General features: G+C 40.4%; 1 protein-coding gene across 1 annotated transcript in view; it reads left to right on the top strand.

The window, feature by feature from the left end:
• The window catches only part of LOC124286617 (baculoviral IAP repeat-containing protein 6-like), a 242,018-nt gene that overhangs the window by 46,291 nt on the left and 174,290 nt on the right, over positions 1 to 21,437 (top strand). Inside the window, 2 exon segments of the mRNA XM_046722998.1 lie at positions 17,112 to 17,207; positions 21,165 to 21,280. Of these exon segments, the coding sequence (XP_046578954.1) occupies positions 17,112 to 17,207; positions 21,165 to 21,280 (212 nt within the window).

The following is a 21,437-nucleotide window of genomic DNA, read 5'->3' on the forward strand; positions in this document are numbered from 1 at the left end:
ACGTTTTACAAGCTTATAATTTCCTTCATAAACATAGGCTTCATCTATGACCTCAGAGTCTCTGGGAACTCGGTGTCATGGCAGTAAATGCCTCTGGTTGACTGGTGTTGAAAGAGTTAAGTAGGCTGAAAGCTACATGGTGAAATCTGAAGTATACATCCTCTCATTGCTACTGTCGAACCCATTCGACAGGAGAGCAGCATAATGACATCCCTAAATAAAACTTCCAATACTTATTCAGCAAGTCGGATTTACGTGTCATTTGAATTATGTATGGAATGCATTAATTCTCTGCTTTCTAAATATATAATCTTTTATTAGTGTATGTACCTTAAAATGAAACGCCCGCGAATTAAATATGTGTTTGCCAAATTTCTCGGCACACAAACGCAAATAACTGCCATTGTTGACTTCAGGCACAAAACGTTGAGTGTCACCCTGTCTAATATTTTCTTCATAATGAAATATGTTTTGTACTTTGATCAATATTTTTGTTCTTTGGTGAAGAGAAAACACTTAAAGGAGAATACTAGACAATTTCAATAATTTGCTGAGTGAAAGATAAAGTCATCGGAAACATGTACCCAAATTAATAATTAAAAAATATGGTTATTTATGTTTTAATCACGAAAACAGTTTCTGTTATTTGAGCTTAGGCCATTATGCATATTACATTGAAACTCACATGACCTTTCTGCTTGTGATGTCATATGTGACTAGAGTCTGCCATGTTGGTAAATACCAAGCGCTATAGTAATACAAATCGTGTTGTTTCTGTCTTTTTTGTAAATGGTACGTTAGTGTATTACGTTGCCTTGGGATGCACAGCATCATCGAACAATGGAAAGAGCCACAATTTCTTCCGTTTTCCTAGTAAAAAGACAAATTTAGGCCGGAGAAATGTTCCTATCATTTCGCATTTGCGCATATGAAAGAGACATGCACACATGGGGTATGAAAATCAGGAAAATCCAAAAGCTAGACTAAAGAAGGAAGCAATACCCACGACATTCATTTATACTACATCATTCCATGTTACAACCTACTCAGTACTGTCAGTGGTATTCTTAACATAGATTAAATCAAGTCAAATAGGGTACCAGTCGAATTGCCCCAGCTACAAAATGCCCCAGCAATTTTGGTCAAATTACCACGGACTTCTTGTCAAATTGCCCCAGGGGGTTTGTCAGAATGCCCCAATTTATTTAAAATGATTACATATATGCCATAAATGCATAGTTTTTGTCAACTTTGATATTATATTCTTCATATAGAAGTTATATATACATATATAGTTATGAGTTTACTAATGGAACATTTATCAGACAATTTTTCCTAATAACCTTTATATGAAGACCATCATATCATAGTTGACAAAAATATGCATTTGTGGTATATATCTAATCATTTTAAATACATTTGTCCAAATCAGGATCAATGACAAAATTGGCTGGGGCGTTTCGTAGCAGAGATTTCACATAAGTTTGAAAATGTTTCGCTATATAACATTCGTTCCGGTTTGGTGCCCTAAATGCTGCAGTCTACCTGAAAAATTGCCGAATACAACAGCAAATCATGAAGTACTTGTTACATTCATTGTTTTCTATTTTGTCCAAATATGCACGTCGGCATCAGACTCGCTGTTTGTCAGTAGTATGTGCCGTGAAAGTTATGCTGTATTCTCATTGGCTGACATGATGTCATTTTAAGGTTATGACGGAGCACCATAACTATTTACATATGCAAAAACTAGGGAAACATACACTGTCCTGACTAGTATTCATCAGTTTTTGGGGAATAACCTTATCTGCATCTCTTATATCATCTCTGCTCGACCAGGCGGGGGATCTTGTATGGAAACTTGATACATTATTAAGGCCTAAAAAAAAAAAAAGCTTGTGGTTCTGATTTCCCGACCGACCCTAAATATTCACGCCGAGCCTAACAATTTTACTCACCACATAATAAATTAAATTTATTTTCTGACACATGAGTAATGTAAAAATATTTTGCAAAACAAAAATTAAACCTACCTACCTACCCTAGTTCTGAAATGTAGGAAATCGGAACCACATTTATTTTTTTTGGCTTAATGAGAACTAGGATCTTATTTTTTTCAACAAAAAATTCAAGTGTACCGTATATGACCGTCTATAAGCCGACCCCATGGATAAACCGACCCCCAAACTTGACCCTCAAAATCAGTGTCAAAATCATATCTCTCATGGATAGGCCGCCCCACCGCGTAAGTATGTTCCATCAACGACGAGACACCAATACGAGAATATTACATAATAAAGATTACCGGTGTTTGTTTATATTTTTTTAACGATCACTGCTTGCATCAACAACGAGACGTCATTTGGAAAGTGGATATACAGCGTAAGTGTTGGTGAGAATATTACATAATAAAGATTACCGGTGTATTGTGGCAACATGTGTTTGTGTTCCTTTTTATATCCCGATGATCACTGCTTGCATCAACAACGAGACGCCATTTTGTGAAATCGGTGAGTATGGAAATGTGAACCCAAGAGAAAAAAGTACCATCGGTAAATAAAAACTGAAGTCAACTTTTGTTTCAAAATATATTATTTTTCCTTATCCTGACTCATGCTCTTTTGCTTGTCTTCTTCTTGCGAACATAGTGGAACACTTGTATCTCCTTAATTGAAGCTCCCTTCAATGTAAAATCACTAATTGGTACTCACCAAGAGTTGCCTCCCTTTGCCCTTTGCGCGGGAACAGGTGTCGCCACCCTCTGGCCTCATGCTTCACTCTCTCCTTCTTCGCCCAGTGAGCAGGATGTGAGAGCGCCTGTGTCTCCTTACACACTATATCCTTTGGTTTTTCTTAGTTAGTTACCTCTTATAGGTTACTATAGAGGTATAGCTAGTATCCTTCATTAATTTGTATTGATAATTAATCGTATTTCTACTGTTTATTCACGTGAGTTCGTGATTGTTCAGCTAGTATTACTTTGATGAAAATCTGTACTATTTGCAGATTACGTTTTTCTGTTGCTGACCCGCATGTATTATGCCCTAGTTGTTCTACGCCTTGTGCGTTTGATTCACGTTGCAGTTACTGCATTAATCTATCTAATTCTGCTTTTAATAAATATCATCTTTGCGTCTTGAGACGTGGGATGCAGTCCGCCGTCTCCAAGAAGCGTCCTGCCTCCCCAGACATCCCGTCATCGCAGCCAAAGTCCAAGAGGGCCTCGACGTCTTCTCAACGCAGACTTCGTACAACCCCCAGGGCAGCGTCTACCTCCAAGGGAAAGTCTACGAAGTCGTCAAGAACTTTCTCAGCCGAGATTGTTCCAGCCGCCGAACTGGGCCTCTACGTTGATCAGCCAATCATCATCCCCGACGTACGCCACAAGAAGCTGACCGGTGACAGCTACAGTGACATCAGCAGAGATAAGCCATGCAGCCTGATGTCTCTACACTGATGTCAGAGCGACTTCCCTGAGGGCCCGCCGCTAACATCGCAGAGAGGGCACCGACTACTTCGTCGCAGACCATCCCAGATGAACTGTTGCGGCAAATCACATGACCATGATGGAGGGCCACTACAGACTGGAGAAGCAGCCAGCCCAGGGCCTGAGCCTTCGCGAAGGCTCCAACGCGAGCGACACCCCAGAAGCACCCCGTCAATCAGCCCAGCCGGCATGAAGCCACCTTCGAAGCAAGTCGCAGACCACCTCAACGAAGGACCCAGATGTACAGCCTTCTGGAAGGCCTTCGCGAAGGCGGGATAGATCATCACCTTCCTCGGCTTCATCCTTAGATGCGGACTCAGACCACCAGACCTCACGGAAGCCTTCGCGAAGGTCAAGTCGCCATTCCCCAGGACCGGACGCAGAGGAGGCTTCGCGAAGGACACCTGACCCCAGATCATCATCGTCCAGAAGGACATCGAGGGACTACACAAGAGCTTCGCGAAGCTATCAACATTCTCCTCACAGGTCTCCGAGAAGGTCAACCCATAGACGCAGATCACCAAGACGATCTCCTCGCCGTTCACCGCGCCGATCTCCTCGTACATCACCACGTCGATCACCTCGCAGGTCACCACACAAGTCTGCACACAAGTCTACAGTCAGGTCTCCCCAAGCGTCACCCGACATAGAGATAGAAACACACAGTCCACCATCAGAAGAGCATCAACCTCTCATCAGCGATGCTGGAATAGAAGATGATGGAGGCATCATTTTCTCACCTGAGATCTGATTTGGATGGTAAACAACCTAGATCTCTTCACCTTCCAAGAGTGGCAGCTTCGGCGCGAACATACCTGATGAAGGAAGGCGATGCAGGCGCCGTCCACCCTACCTCCGATCGACCCGATTGCTGCGGTGCCACAGAATCTAGATACAGCCTTCCATAAAGCCCGCGAAAGTTCAGACACCACATCTGCGAACTTTCACGCCAAGAAGTTCTCAACGCACAACATGGACCCCTTCTTCAAGGCACAAGACATCGATGAAAACTACAAGCTGATCAGCAATGTCAAGAACAAGAACTACAAGATTGACGATCGCAAGCTGGTGCAGATAGAAACCATGATGAGACGCATGTTCTTTGGTCTAAATAGATCTAGAACGATCAATGAGACACTTATCACCAGATTTCGTAACACGACCTCTGAAGATGATAGGATGATCTACTTGGCCCTACTGATGCAAAAGAAGGACCAGCAGTTCCTAACAGATCATCTCACATCTGTCTCAGCAGCGCTAACCTTAGCTCGTCGTCAAGGCCTCCTCACTTCCTGCAGCTGGGGTGAGAACTTTACAGCTCCACTCTATACAGCCCCGTGGTCTTCCCCATCCATCTTTGACGGAGGAATAGACAAAGTCTCCAAGGAAGTCACTAAGGATTCTAGAGAAGTCCTTATGATTAAGTCGATGGACACGCTAGCCAGCGTCATCAGGCAGACTTCACAAAGATACTCAATTCTAAATTCACTGGACTACAGAGAGCACGGGATAGGAAGATGGCCAGCTCCAGGGGAAAAGATTCTTTTAAATTAAGCCCATATGGCAACTATAGAGGAGGGTCAGGAAGAGGCAGGACACCCAGAGGTTCCCGCAACTATAAACGCTGAAAGACAGGTTTGGAACGACTGGAGTCTTCCACCCCCAGCCGTTCCAGTACAACCGTCACAAGTGGGTGGACGCCTCCAACTACACTGGGAGAACTGGGGAATGTTACAAGACCCATATGTCTCCAACATTCTTCAACACGGATTTCAGTATCCCACTACACGCCACGCCTCCGCTGACAGTCAACCCTCACAAGTTCGACTTCCAGGCACAACAACTACCAAAGTTAAGAGAGGCTGTTACATCACTCCTAACCAACAGGCCGTAGAAGTACTAGATCAAGTAAACATCGAACCAGGCTTCTACTCCCCAGTTTTCCTAGTGCCCAAGAAAAACTCCAAGGAGAAATACAGACTCATTTACAACATGAGCTTTTTCAACAGGAATTATCTACGCAAACTGCCAAAGTTTCGCATGATACATCTACCTCAGTTACGGCAGTTGATTCGCCCCATGGATTACATGGCCAGTATAGATCTGCAAGACGCATATCCCGAATAAGATACATCCCGAATCCAGGAAATACCTACGATTTACACTAGACGGGCTACATTACCAATGGAAAGTACTCCCATTCGGAATATCATCAGCCCCCTGGCTATTCACGAGGATAACGAAACCTATTGTCACCTATCTACATCGTCTAGGGCTACGCAGTGCGTTCTACCTCGACGACGGGATACAAGTAGATCAAGATCCACAGCGTCTCAAACTACAGTTAAACTACATCATCAAGCCACTAACACAGCTAGGATGGTTAGTAAACTTACGCAAGTCGGACCTAGTACCATCGCAAGATCTGCAGTTCCTAGGCATTCGATTTATCACGACTCTCAACCGTATCGTCGTACCAGAAGACCGTTGGCTCAAGATCCAACAGACCATTCCGCCAGCTCTACTCTCTCTGTTACCACTACGACATTGGCAGAGCCTGTTGGGTCTCCTCACATCAGCCCAAGACATGACAGTCAGAGGCAGATTACAGTTACGTCCGTTACAGGTCTTCATCAATGCACATCTCGACGACCTACAACCATTCAGTCTACCGAAACATCTCAGACCTCATCTACTATGGTGGACCAGGAGGTCGAATGTCTGCGAAGGTATTTGTTTAGCAGAGCAGGAATTCAAAACCCATCTATATGTAGACGCCGAGACGCTGCGGCTCCAAGGTTGGGGAGCTCATCTCGCCAACCGGACGGCATCAGGGTTATGGAATCAGCAAGAAAGCAAGCTCCATATAAACATGTTAGAGATGAAAGCTGTAATCAACGCCATACTTCATTGGAGCACCATTCTACAAAATGCGCACCTAATGATTCATACCGTCAACTCGACAGTGGCGTTTTATGTGAACAAACAAGGCTCAACGAGATCACTGAACCTATTGACTTTAAGCTTTCAACTGTTCGATCTAATCGACGATCTCAACCTACATGTCAGAGCATGTCACATTCCCGGAGCCAAGAATGTACTAGCAGGCGCTCTCTCGGCCACATCAACCGTCACCCGACAGAATGGATGCTCAATACAGAAATCTTTGCACAGATAATCAAGCAAATAGGAGCTCCGCTTAGTAGATCTATTCACCACTGCGCTTCAACAATCAGCTACCGACATTCGTGTCACCAGTCCCAGACCCACAAGCATGGGCAGCGGACGCTCTAAGCATATCCTGGGAAGGCCTCAATGCGTGCACGCATTTCGCCGCCAGCAATAATACCTCAAGTGTTACAGAAAATCAGACAAACACAGAGCCTCCAACTCACTTTGGTGCCCTACTGGCCAGCCAGAAAGTGGTTTCCCATTCTAATTCAAGAAATCGGTCAGCGAAACTAGAGCTACCAAAGCTCAAATCTATTAGTACATCCACACACCAAACAGGTGCACGGAAGCCCAGAAGTATTCCAACTTCAATTATGGACTGTATTAAAATGTGTTTAAACAAGAGAGGATATTCTACCAGAGCGGCAAAAGCGGTCACGCTTGCCTTACGCTATTCTACACGTAACTTGTACGACGACAAGTGGCACAGTTTCGAAAGTTACGCAGCAAATAAGGGATTTACAGCGAGAGATGCTACTCATCCACAAGTGGCAGATTATTTGTGTTACTTACGCCAAAACAAACATTTAAAAGGCTCGACATTGTCAACATATCTTGCCGCTCTTAGTTCTGTGATAACTACGAGAACAGGTGTCAAATTGACTAAGACTCCAGAGTTACTGGCCTTACTACGTGCTTTCCGATTGGAGGACCAAAAGCGGAAGTTCCACGCCCCAGCTTGGGATCTTAATATAGTGCTACAACACCTCACAAGTGAGGCTTATGAACCGTTGGAATCGACAACCTTTGAATTTCTCTCACAGAAAACGCTTTTCCTGTTATCTCTAGCCACGGCAGCGAGGATGTCAGAAATTCACGCACTAGATTATGAGAGGATACAGTTTGATGACAATCAAAACACAGCACACCTGGGATTAAGATGGGATTTCATCGCCAAAAATCAACTACCAGGTCAACCAGACAGGTTATTCCATATCCCTGCACTATCCTCGATTCTCGGATCTCAAGATACACTGGACTTATCTCTATGCCCAGTCAGAGCTCTCAAAATCTATTTACGACGTTCCAAAACAAGGCTTAAGATTTCTCAAACGCGATTATTCATCCCCTTATCGGCAACAACTCAGACAGAAGTCTCGTACCACCATATCTATATGGATAAGAACTGTCATACCAGCCTACAAGGCAGCAGGCCTGGACCCTCAACAGCATCAAATCCCCATGAGATCAGGGCATTGGCTTCCACTCTCGCCCTACACGGTAACTGTTCATTGAATACAATTATGGAAGGATGCTTTTGGAAATCTAACATGGTGTTTGCTAATCACTATCTGAGAGATATCACCACGAGGACGCCTCAGGTATTCACCATTTCGGTCCCTTGGTCCTCGCACAGCAGTTGACAGTCCCTCGTGAGGCGTTAACACATAGTCTTCACGAGATTATTATGTATAATTTATACATGCATTATCTAGCTTATAACTCTACGGAGTTCTAGGGCTATGTATATACTTAGCTAAGGGCTACTGAGCCTTAAGCTTATACTGATGATTATGTTCAGTTGTATAGCTTCTCTATCAGAGTCGCTTTTATATCTTTATTTGATAATATCATAGTATATTATTATTGTAATACCCCAGTTATGGCAATATATAAACCTATGGTTTATAATAGAGGAAATATCCTAAGTCTATGCCTTTATGAAGTTCCGTTAGTAGGGGTTATTACAGTTATATCTATATAAATCACTAATTTTATAAATCCAAAGGATTCTGTTCTTCCCACCTCCGTTTCCTCAGGATTCTACAAGCAAAGAGCATGAGTCAGGATAAGGAAAATATGTAATTTTAGAGTAAAATTGATATTTTATACTTATCCTGACTCATGAGGTAAGCCCTCCCATCCTCCCCACATAACACTTTGGATTTCCCTGTAAATTCAAGTGTTGGGCTCGCAAAATCAGTAGAGAGTGAAGCATGAGGCCAGAGGGTGGCGACACCTGTTCCCGCGCAAAGGGCAAAGGGAGGCAACTCTTGGTGAGTACTAATTAGTGATTTTACATTGAAGGGAGCTTCAATTAAGGAGATACAAGTGTTCCACTATGTTAGCAAGAAGAAGAAGACAAGCAAAAGAGCATGAGTCGGGATAAGTATAAAATATCAATTTTACTCTAAAAATTACATATTTAAGTGTCCATATTTCATCTCTATATATATGACAATAAGAAAAATAGTCCACTAACAATAAACACTCGACAAACTCATCCCACAGACAACTGGCAGTTACCAATAATTATAACTTTGGTTCACATTATTCAAAGAATTCACTGTCATATATATTGTGTCTACTCACGGAACGAAACGAAGTGTAGTTGACAGAAAATGCATAATATATTTTGCTTCTCTAAATATCATATTTATTGTAGCAACAAACTGGCTTGCTTATTTAACCCCATTCAACAATCACAAACTGATTACCGCCTCATTCCATGTCACGTGCTTACCACGTTCATGATGGTCCGTATAACCTTAGTGTTGATTATATATTTTTTACATAAAAACTATTACACAATGCTAGGATATATTTCTTTTGGTTAAATAATAGTATTCAATCAATAGAATTCATCCCGTTATATTATTGTGCATGTTTGAACTTGTTCGTGGGGAAACGTGTGCACAGCTGATTGCTATTTCCGGCTTTGTGTACGAGACAAATACGCACAGTAATCTTAATTAATTTATAGAGCAAAAACTGTAACTAAAATTACACAATGCTAGGATATATTTCTTTTGGGTTAAATAACGGTATTCTGTATTATATTTTACTGATGACTGCGTCAGAATTCGTCGCGTTATATTATTGTGCATGTTTGAACTTGTTCGCCGGGAAACGTGTGCACAGCTGATTGCTATTTCCGGCTTTGTGTACGAGACAAATACGCACGGTAATCTTAATCCCTGCAAATAAAACAATGCCCAGCAAAAACAACTTATAACTTAAATGGTAATTAATCTTGTCTAGTGATGTTTAATTGCAAATTTGAGGTCTCTACTGACAAAGTCGTCTTCTGTTGTTTGTTCACGCGAAGTGATACGATGTTGTTTTCTTACCCCTGGAAAAAAAATAAACTCATAGATAAGACGACCCCCTTCTACAGACTGCTTTTTTTGGTCCTCAAAATTCGTCTTATAGACGGTCATATACGGTAATTTTTGTAGAAGATATTTTCTATTTTCCCCTGTCTGACGCATAATAAATATTTTTTAAATCCTGGACACCCTGCAGTAACCCATTTAACACAAAAGGAACTGCAAACACATTTCAAAAACATATTTTCCATAGGGATGGGTGCACCGTATTTACACTGGTTGGAACTGTATCACATTTTGCTGACGAACAATATTCCTGATAAATTATATGATCTATTTTGTAAATTATTTTGATATTAAGCGGTGCCTCCGTTTCGCTTGTTTCTTCTTCTTCATCTTCACTGGAATATTGTCTTGCAAGATGTAAAATCGGATTGTAGAACCTTTTTACAAACTTTTTGTACAGTTTTAAGCACGGATTGTGACTTTTAGAATGCCCTTTACCTCTATGAAAAGTTTTGTTTTCATTAGTATTCTACTTTAAGGTTCCCATTTTCTAAAAACATTAACGATTATGGCAACGGCAGTAAACAAACAACTCCACATGCCACGTGATACCGAAACAATTGTGCCATCCTTTTAATAGATCCAACTATTTTCGCAGGAATTAATTACATGGTCTGATTAGGTAAATGTTATGGTCTTTGACACAAGTTTATCATATTTATTGAGTTTATAATGATTTTGTTTGATAAACCTTCCGACACTGACATTGTTGACAGCGGTAGGTGACGTGTAAGGGCATGGCCAAACTCGCGATTTTTTTTAGGTGACCAGACACGAAGGTTGTTTGAAAATACGCGTTCATAAGCAGAATCTGAACACATATACATTCAAAGAAAACAACTCAATGCCTAAATAATGTAGATCATGAAAAATTATGACAATATTTGTAATTGTACCCATCCTTGATGAAACCGGAAGCACGTACGGCATGGCACTCATGGAGGTAAAATATGGCACAAGTTGGAAAATGACCATTGATACATTTTCTAAATTGATTCAAAATCCCGTAAAATCCAAAATATATAGTAGAATTAACTTTTTAATCATCTTCATTTGGTTACTGTTAACTGTTTTCAACAGTAGTTGTCATTTTTTGCTTGCGTTGTATATTTTTTCCCTTTAATATTGCTGCCGGTGTGTACATCTTTATTTTCACAAATTCGAAGTCGTAATGGATCTCGCGGTCGATGATTTTCGAAAAATAATGATCTGACGCGGGGAGATATTATAAAATGTCAGTATGTCGTATCAATAACATAATATTGTTATGAGTCTATCGTCACAAGGACAATTCTGGTGATTGAAGATGTCATGATTTTTCCTTTCACAGAAACAGATGAAACCAGATCTAGTGTAAGAATGTAATATAAATGGATTTCTGAAAAATTGGAATGACGGGAAGAAACTCATACTCATACTCATAGTCATAGTCTGTGTGATTGCATTTCACTCAAAATTGGTATTTATTTTAGACATTAAAACAGCTAAACAACACATCTTTTGTTCTCCAAGCAGGAGCAAAATTGAAATAATTCTGTTGCCTCAAAAAGCAGAGCTTTCAAAGTTTTAATTCTACCTACTAGTTTTTCACATTGTTTGACGTGTGTCCATTTTTGAAAAAAATATTACTGGTCAAGTGACCCAGTGCATGGCCTGATTTAGCATTTTGAATTTGCACTGGTGCAACCTAAAACTGCAAAAAAAATTTAACCTCATATTTATATGTACTTGCACACTGTGCATGTTCATATTTTGCTGTTAAAAACCCAACAGACTTCATCTGGGAAACAGACTGATGACCCAAACTGGCTTGGAGCAATGATTACACTGACAGTGATTGAAAAAATGACCCTTTTTTTCATCTCATGAATTTGTATCGAAATGTCGCACTCTCGTAAAAAGAAGTTGTTATCCATAAAGTTTGTCAATTTAGCAAGATATTGTATAGAAACAAAATAATATGAATCATCTATCCATATATTTTATTGTATAGTTGTATTGAATAATTATGTAGAATTGTTAGTTTTCCACATCACCGAAAGACAGTAATTGAAAATTGGTTATTTACACTACGCTAATGCATTGATAGATCCTTAGTGTCTTTACCCATAACCATTTGGGAGAGAAAAATACTAATCATATTATTAATAACAATTAACATATGAAAATGTATGAAACTGTTTTAACATGTTTAAGTTGTAACCATCTGTGAAACATTAAGCATTACAAATCTGTCATCAGTATTCACCAAGGATTTTAATTTATTGCATAAATTTATATATGTAATTTAAATTGTTCTGAAGTGAGACTATAAATTTGGCATGCACATAATATGAACACACAATTTATTAAATCATCCCTAATTTCATTTCTTATAGAAAACTTAATGCTTTTTGAGAATTTCCGTCAATTTGTACCTGATGAGGTTTGAGCTATTGCCTCATTGATAAATACAACCTGGACACATCAATGTACCCACCCTACATGTCAGCACAGAACACATTTACGTTTCTGCTAGCCAGTTCGTGGTGTTTGTCGACAATCAGAGGTTTGGTGCCCGTCACGATGAGCCTGAAGAATAATTCCCTGCATAATACTTGTATATAAGCTGAATATTTGTGACTTTTCATCGTTTTTAGAAGTATTGAAACATAAAATGAACGTTTCATGGACATAAATACCTTAAAATTACTTGGGACTGCTCTAACTCTGAATTTGACACAAGAGATCGTCCTTACAAGTCATTCTGTTTACGCGACAAGCCAGCCAATCATATGATCGAACTTGTGTGACGTAGTTTTCTGGGTCACTTGTGTTGACAGTGAGAGGGCAGCCACGCCGCGATTGTGAAAAGCAGTAAAAATACCTGGATTTTTTAAATGTTTGACATAAATAAACAAGTTTGGAGGTAAGAGATTTGAAAATAAGATTATATGAATATAACTTCGAAAATTCAACGACAGTTCTTAAGTGATCGAACTTACATGACACAAGGGTATAATTGATACTATATCTTAGTATATGATATAATACGCGCACCTGTTTTTGAGGCCGATGTTTGTACACGTTGTTGCTTCGAGCAAAGTTAAAAAAACAAACAAACTAGCATCAACATGCCTCACAATTATATGTGTCTTATCTGCATATTCAGTGTAGAATAAAGTGGTGGTCCTAATATCAACAAATGTTCAAATAAAAGATACTGAGAAACTTGCATGTGGAGTGTTGATCCACTACTGTTTCTGGGTCACTGGAGCATACAAGGTCAAACTGATTCCATGATATGCCAGTTATATAGTAAAAAACAACATGTTTTTATCCCCCGCCGTGCGTCTAGCGTGAAGCGGGGGATATAGTATTAGGCTCCGTCCGTACGTACGTATGTACGTATTGGAATATCTGAAGAACCGTTGACTGGATTCTTTTCATATTTGGTACCTAGGTTCATCACAGTAAAAAAAAGGTCCCAGTCAGGTTTGGTGACCTTGACCTTCATTTCAAGGTCACAAGGGGACTTTAATGTTTTACCCTTGTCAGCGAGATATCTCAAGAACTATTCTCTGGATTTTCTTCATATTCAACATCGAGTTTTGTCTAGGGAAGGCGCAGCGCCCAGTCGATTTTTGTGACCTTCACCTAATTTTCAAGGTCATGGAGACACTCTGAAGATTTCAGTATGTTAACCTGCATGTACAGATTGTGAGTGAGATATCTCAAGAACCATTCACTGGACTTTCTTCATATTTGACACCAAGCGTGCAAGTTCCAGTCGATTTTGGTGACCTTCACATAATTTTCAAGGTCACGGCGACACTTTGAAGATTTCAGCATCTTTCAGAGCAAGATATCAAGAGAGGTTGACAGGTCATGTTTTTGTTTACATTTAACTTCATCTTAAATTACGACCTTCACTTTCATTACTTTTTAAGTTTGATTTGATAATTTGCGGCGGGTGATTATGTCATCTTAGTGATAATGCTTGTTTTCCTTAGCAAAGATTAATCATTCTAAATAGAGGTTCGACTTAAATTTGGGTTTGCCAGACGGAATATTTCCATATTTAGTGTTAGTATTCAAAGGCGAAATATTTTTACCAGACAACCTCTGTCTGTGACATCACATCCAGTGACCTTTGCACTTACCAGAAAACAAGTTAGATTTCGCAATCTTAATTTTCTTTTCTCTCTTGTCAAATTAAACTGAAAATGATAAATGAAACACTTGTAGAATGAGAAATTCTTCAACTTTCGTCAGGGCTTATACATGTAAGTCCTGTAAACATTGTTCTTATCAGAATAGCAATATGTTATGTTGGGGTTGGACAAAGCGTGCCCTGTTTCATTGTTTGTTTTATGAACGTGTAACACGATGCAAAACTGGTTTTCTGTGGGCTTGTGTCGAAAATAATGAACCATAACACTTGAAGTTAGGACTTGTGAATATTCATAAAGCATATATTTTATTCTGCAATTTTCATGACATGAAATGTGCTAAATATTTTTTTAGTTGTCCCTTATTTAATGACACACCGACTGTTTGAAATCACCCACCCTCTTTACAACGCCTTATGCTGAAATTAATTCAGCAGGCTAAAGGTTAAGTAAGCTGAAAGCTACACTGTTAAATCTGTCAGCATTAAGTAGGCTGAAGGCTACATTGTCAAATCTGTCAGTATTAAGTAGGCTGAAAGCTACACTGTCAAATCTGTCAGTATTAAGTAGGCTGAAAGCTACACAGTGAAATCTGCTATTATTAAGTAGGCTGATAGCTACACTGTCAAATGTGTTGATATTAAGTAGGCTGAAGTACATAGTGTACATGCCATATATTTACTCTACAAAACACCAGGAACTGGTGGTTAGACTAGTTTCTTTGCATTTTCATCAATGCTATTAATAGCAAAGTACACGTCATGAGAACAATGCTCGTTATTATTTTTAGCGAAGGAAAACATTATTTAAAGCTGTTTCTGAGACATGGCAGAGTGTAAACAAAGACACCCTATTTTCATCAGTGATCAACTCTCAAATGTCATGAAATTGTATGCATAATTCATAGAACCAAACAACCACATTAATCAAATATCATTTGCATCTTTATCCGAGGTTATTTGATGATATGTTGTTGATTAGATGCCTTATCTCCCATTGCTACATAAAATTGTATGTTTATAATAGCAACAAATTAATTGATGCAAATTGCGTACTTTTCCACAGATACTGCTTCTTGTACATTGGGAGTTGTCTTTCCCACCTACCCAAGAAATCTGCATCAAGTTGGAAAGAAGTGATATTATTCCATCTTGCACTATCACATTAGATCAGTTCCAGTACTTGCACAACTTCTAATTGGATAGATGATTTCTGAAACATAGGACGTGTCTTGCTTAGAAATAGCGTTAGAAAGACATAGGTGTATAGACCCTACCCTATTACTATATAAAAGGAAAGGAATATAACAATGAAACCACCCCCTCCTCAATCAAAAATAGATTTCACCACGTAAATACTTGTAAGGCCCCAACCCCACCAAGGCCTACGGATTGAAAGCTAGATAATTTCAGTACAAATTGAGCTATAAATGGTCACAATTGGATCATTTCAAAAGTTATACGACATGATTCACCGAAAAACAGCTACCTCCGCAATTCCAAGCCAAAATAATGGATCAGCCAAGACAGCGAAAACACCTTTTAAATTCATTTATTAATTCCAGCCATGTTGACACCACCTATGTAGGAATAGAGCCGATCGGCAGCGGTATTCCGCGGGTCTAAAAACTTATTGCAACATCTACATATCATTTCCTTAACAGTGAGCAGGCATTATCTCAAAAATCATCGACAATCATGATTTTGATTGAGAAGGGCGTGGTTTCTCATGTATAATACTTAAATCAAATGTATAATGCTGAGAATAAATGAAGAAAATTAACCCCATTCTGATAAAACACTTAAAAATCTCTTCTGACTCAATCAGGCTGTTGATGAGGAGACGGTGGCAACTCCACTAAATCATTCTTGTGCTAATTAGTGTTACATTTTCCAAGAAAAATAGGAAAGTGAATCCCTTTAATACAGCACATTAACACCAGCATATTACCTTAAAGGTCACATGCAACCAAAAAATTAAACATAATTAAAACACAATTATCAGTTATTCATGAAATATAATATACATTGCTGATTATGAAAAAACATATAAACAAAATTATAAGCGTACAATCGCAAATCAGAAGTGCAATATTTTGTATTTGGGTTTACTTCCCAAGAAACGAAGCAGCTGGGATACCGAACCCAGTCAGAGCGGGTGGGTCTGCACTCAAGTGTAACGGCTGGTTCATTTGCAGATGCCCTCACGGCTCATTGTGTGTGTATATATAGAGATGTTGGGTTTTGTAAATACATGCTCATTTTTGTGTATAACATTTTGCGATCAACAGACATCATAACTTGTCATGTGTACAAGTATCACACCTGCCTGTCTGTGTAATTACATAATGTGACAGAGACCGAACTCGGGCCATAAATCAATGCGTTTTGTTTATGGTGTATAGCCTGATTGGTGTTAAGTTCAAATTGCATGTGGTCAGTGATTCAAGTTGTGTATTGAATATTGTCATTAGCAGACAGGCAGGCAGACACATAGGTGTCAATAAAACAGACATTGAGTTTTGTCTGTGACAACGACATATCTATATCACAGTAAGAAATTCTGTCAACGCTAAATAATGACATTGCTTTTAAGTATCAAACTGAGAAAGTGACTCGGTAAGAAGAATGTGTGGTGAAATAGACAAATTAAATTATATAAACAGTTAAATCGGTCATCTACTGTCATAACCTTCACCGAGTATTCACCGGACAACCTGCTTCCAAGCTGCGCGAACATATTTCACTGCATGTGCTATGAGGGTACCGCTATGAGCGCAGCCCAGCTGTTGAAACCACTTTTCCCCCAAGCGCTGGGGGAAAATTAGTGAGTCGTTTGAACTCTGATTTCGCGCGTTTTTTTTCATCGCGTTATCTTTCAACTTTATAAGTTGAATTTGCATTTTTTGATGATTTGTCCATAAGTCCATACTGAAAGGTATCAGAATCTGCAAAGTTGTGTTTTACGTTGCATGTGACCTTTAAAGCATTGAGAACTTGGAGATGTGTTGCATAGTGTCAAATTGGTCAATGTCTGAGTTCAAAATCACAGTATGTGCATCAAGTGGATCACAAATCAAGAATGATTTTTGGTTTCAATTGTAACTTTGATTTCTATATTTTGCAGATTCATTGTGTCGGCACAACATCAGATGAAGACTTCTTTGTAACCTCGACAAAGCATGGAAATATATGTGTGTGGAGCATAAGCCGAGTGCTTCAAGTAAGCAGCAGTCTTCTTATGGTGCAGAATTGTTAAGTCAAATGGCAAATTTGGCACAATTAAAATAAGTATCTTATGATTAATGTCTGTTGAGGGGGGAGCAGACATTGCTTTGATTGATGTCACTGATTTTGTAGTCTTTTTCTATATTTTTCTGTGTGAATGATTGCAAAAGCAGTATGTGAAAGGCATATTGTTGACATTAATAATAGAAATTGTCTGCAATATATTTTTGTGTCTATGTCATTCTAAACAATATACACAGTTTGGATGACTGTTTTCAGTATAATAATAATACTGAAAATTTATTTAGCGCTAAATCCAACCTCTAAGTATGCAAACCACTTTTTATGTATATGCATCCTTCAATGAAATAGATATTGAAATCAATACTTAAAGGTGCACTAAGCCAGAGTGATTAATGTTTCACACCAACAATCTAATTACGAGGTCTAGCTGCTAGGTGGGCACTCTCCACTCCCTCGACCATGACGGACACAGGGACTATGCGGCTGTCCTACCTTAGCAGAATTTCTTCAACCTGATCAATGAGACAATAAGAACGGTGGATGCTTATCAGATGCCATTGCATGAAAATATCTTGCAAGTAGTAGTTCTTGTCTGATTGTAATAAAGTATCCCAGCAGTGTAGGTTGATCCAATTTGATCAATTTGATCCAGTTTCTGAGTTTTTTAGCTCAGTATGTAATCATGTCATGTGACAATGTGATGTCTATTGACCTATGATATTTAAAAAACCCATTTGATTTGTTTGAATCAGTAAACACTTAGGTAAATAGGTATATATATTTTTTAACTTTGGTACACAGCAAATGCGTGTAAGTATTTCTTGTGCAACAATGAAGCTCTGTTCGTATTCTCAAAACAGGGTAGACGACTAAGGTTTTTTAGGCAATTAAAATTGATACAATACAACGATTACTACTCCCTTGCTGAAACCCATGTTTGGTGGTATTAAACCTACACCTGTTTATTTGTCATCATTCACTTGCTGGTCAGTTAATGAATTTATAACAGGTATAATTAGTGGTAACACCACTCAGATTACCTGACATATATTCCCATTTGGCATTTCTCATGTCTGGAGTATATACTCAACATTATAAGCTAAGGTCTGATGTAGCAAATGTGTTGCCTCACGTTACTGTCCACCAGGATGGCCTGACCTGTCGGAGTTCCGCCTTCCGGGGCAAACCTTTGCTTTTAGCAAGGCGTCCAGGACACAGCCTCGCATTCTACCATCAGTCTGCTGCCATTCCCACGTAACAGCTCAACGCTGAATGGTCCACTCGGCGTATCTCTTTGTTCTGCAGAGGGAGCTGGTGGACTGGGGAAAGAGCGCCAGTGATCTCTCATCGGTGACACTGGTGCAGCAGCTGACGGAGGTCCACTCTAATCTGGCAAGGGACAGCATTTGTAGCTGTGCCGGCCAAATGATGAGCCTGTTTTTTTGCCTATGGGCGCCCTTGGTGCCCTGGCACCGGCAAACGACATGTTGCTGGCTGCAGGGGTTTTGCTGCAAATCCCTGTTGGCGGCCTGCTCTTCCTCTTCCTCTAGGAATGGGAGTAAGCCATGTCGAAGTCCTGGGTTCTGTCAAACGCTCAGCGATAGCCTTTTGCCACAGTGGAAGCAAGATCCACTGTCGGTTTCCAGAGTGCGGCACACACCAGTGCCGGACTCACAGGAGAAGGTGGAAAAACTCTGTGCTGAGTTTCAGTATCTGTTGGACAAGGCGGACATCGAGATGGTTCCAAAAGGGCAGGAAAATGTGGGGTTCAACTCCACTTATTTCCTCTTAACTATAATGGATAGAGGGTTCAGACCCATTCTCAATCAGAGGCTGAACAAGTTAATAGAAGTACACAAGGACGCATTTGACCAGCGAGCCTAGACTCTATGGGCGAGGTGCTAGAAAACCCTAGTCCGACTGGTTTTTTTTCTTAGGGGCGAGATTTACAACACATGATGTGTGGCAGGCTCATGGGAGGGGAGGTGTTCTGGGCAAGCTGTCAGTCTCAGGACTTGTGTCGCAGAACGAGGCCAGACTGCACATCAATGTGCTAAAATTGAGAGCAGTCAGGTTGGTGTTCAAACGCTTCATGGAGCAGGTTCAGAGTCAGTTGGTCCGTCTCGAGATAGACAACCAGACGGCGATGACCTATATCCTGAAGCAAGGCGGTATGGTATCCCCATCGCTCCTTCAGGAGGTCTGGCAGTTCCTGCAGCCAGTACGATGTACGGATGGTGCCAAAGAGTCTACTCCTCCAGGCAGTCTCACTGAAGTCTGTTATATTATGAGAATAGGTCATCACAAACTTCAGTCACTCTGTAAACCTTGCATTTGTTATTTGTTAAACAAGTGTGCCCTTGGTATATGTCAAATTTGTCCAAATGAAATATACTAGCCACATAAAGAAACTGTGGATTGTCAAAATATTATCCCAGTTGATAAGTACGATAACAATGTCAAAGGTACATATAAACTTTAATGGAGGGATCATGAGACCATAACAAGTCGGGAGAATTTCAATTGAAAAGTCAATCACAATGACGTGACGAGTCCACAAGCAGGACAGGGGTCAAACGACCATGTCACAAGCTCAATAACGGGTATGTCCACCATCGGGATTGAGAACAGCAGTGCATCGACGACGCATAGAGCCTATCAAACGTGCAAGGAAGGCTTGTGGGATGTCACGCCAGATTCTCTCAAGTTCTGTTGCAAGGTCAAGGACGTTATCTGGTGGATGAGGAAGACGGCGTAGACGTTGATCCATCTTGTCCCAGACATGCTCTATCGGGGAGAGACCCGGTGAATTTACAGGCCAAGGCAGTGAGTCAATATTGTGGTGTTGCAAGAAATCCATAGCAACCCTTGTCGTATGAGGGCGGGCATTGTCCTGTTGGAATGTTAACCCAGGGCCATGACGTTGCAGAAAAGGAATTGCCACAGGTCGAAGTATCTGATCCCTGTAGCCCACACCAGTTAAGTTGCCCTGAACAATCACCAAAGGAGTTCTTTGGCGTGCTGTTATTCCACCCCAAATCATCACGGAACCACCACCAAAGCGATTCCTCTCCAAGACACAGGCCTGTGCATAACGTTCTCCCACGCATCTATAGGCACGTTGACATCCATCACTATGGGAAATGTTAAACCTGGACTCATCTGTAAAAACAACATTTCTCCACCAAAACAAGGGTCTGTGGACATGATTTCGGCACCACATTCGGCGAGCTTGTCGATGACGTTGTGTCAGGATAGGCCGTATGGCGGCGGACGCCGCTGTCTGATCCCTTGATGACGTAAACGTTGTCGAACTGTGTTGGGGTGGATACGGCAAAGTCCTGGGATGGTTCGGGCAGTCATCACTGCAGTCTGAAACCTGTGGCGAAGATGGGTCACCCTTATCCATCTGTCCTGTCTTGGCGTTGTTACACATTTGGACGTCCAGAACGTTGCCGATCGATGACGTCATTTGTGTGCTGGTAGCATCTCACCAGTGCAGAAATGGTGTTCCGGTGGCAGTGGAAATGTGCAGCCACTTGTCGTTGAGACATTCCCCAACGGACTATCCCAATGGCCTCATGACGTTGTGCAGACGTGAGCCTTGGCATGCTATGCGTTTCAATAGCCGTTTAATTTTTTGAACGATCGCAAGGGCAGGGGTTGAGCTTTCCAAAGTGACAGTATTGTGTGGCATTTATTTGCTCTGTTTCTCTTTCCCGGACTACACGTGCAACAACGTATTGCACGTCTCAAGGACGAACCCACTGACGTCACGGAACGTGGCACGTGTATGCATGTTGGATACCTGCCATTAATCTCTGAGTTTAAATCCTTATGTGTCTACACAGGTTTGATAAATTTAGATTTTAAATTTTTGTATGCACAGTTTCTTTATGTGCCTAGTATATATTCCTCTTTTCTTCAGAAATATTGTCAGTTCAACCTAGATCCTTCAGAAACACAAGTGGCTTTGAAAACAGGATTTCAAACTGATAAAGTTGGAGAAACATACAGAAACACTGGTGTCTCAAGATCACGAGAGTAAGCTTGATCATACTGTCAAATGCAACCATGTATCATATCTATAGAATATGACAATTTGCTGGCATGTATATGTTAAAAGTGTCAAAGATTTGTTTCTGTCCTGAGTCAGCTGTACAACTGAATGCTAATTTCTGTATTTAGATTAAACTCTACA

This window comes from Haliotis rubra, unplaced genomic scaffold (genome assembly GCF_003918875.1).
Source record: "Haliotis rubra isolate DU_JTF1 unplaced genomic scaffold, ASM391887v1 Scf388, whole genome shotgun sequence".
In the NCBI taxonomy this organism is placed as follows: domain Eukaryota; kingdom Metazoa; phylum Mollusca; class Gastropoda; order Lepetellida; family Haliotidae; genus Haliotis; species Haliotis rubra.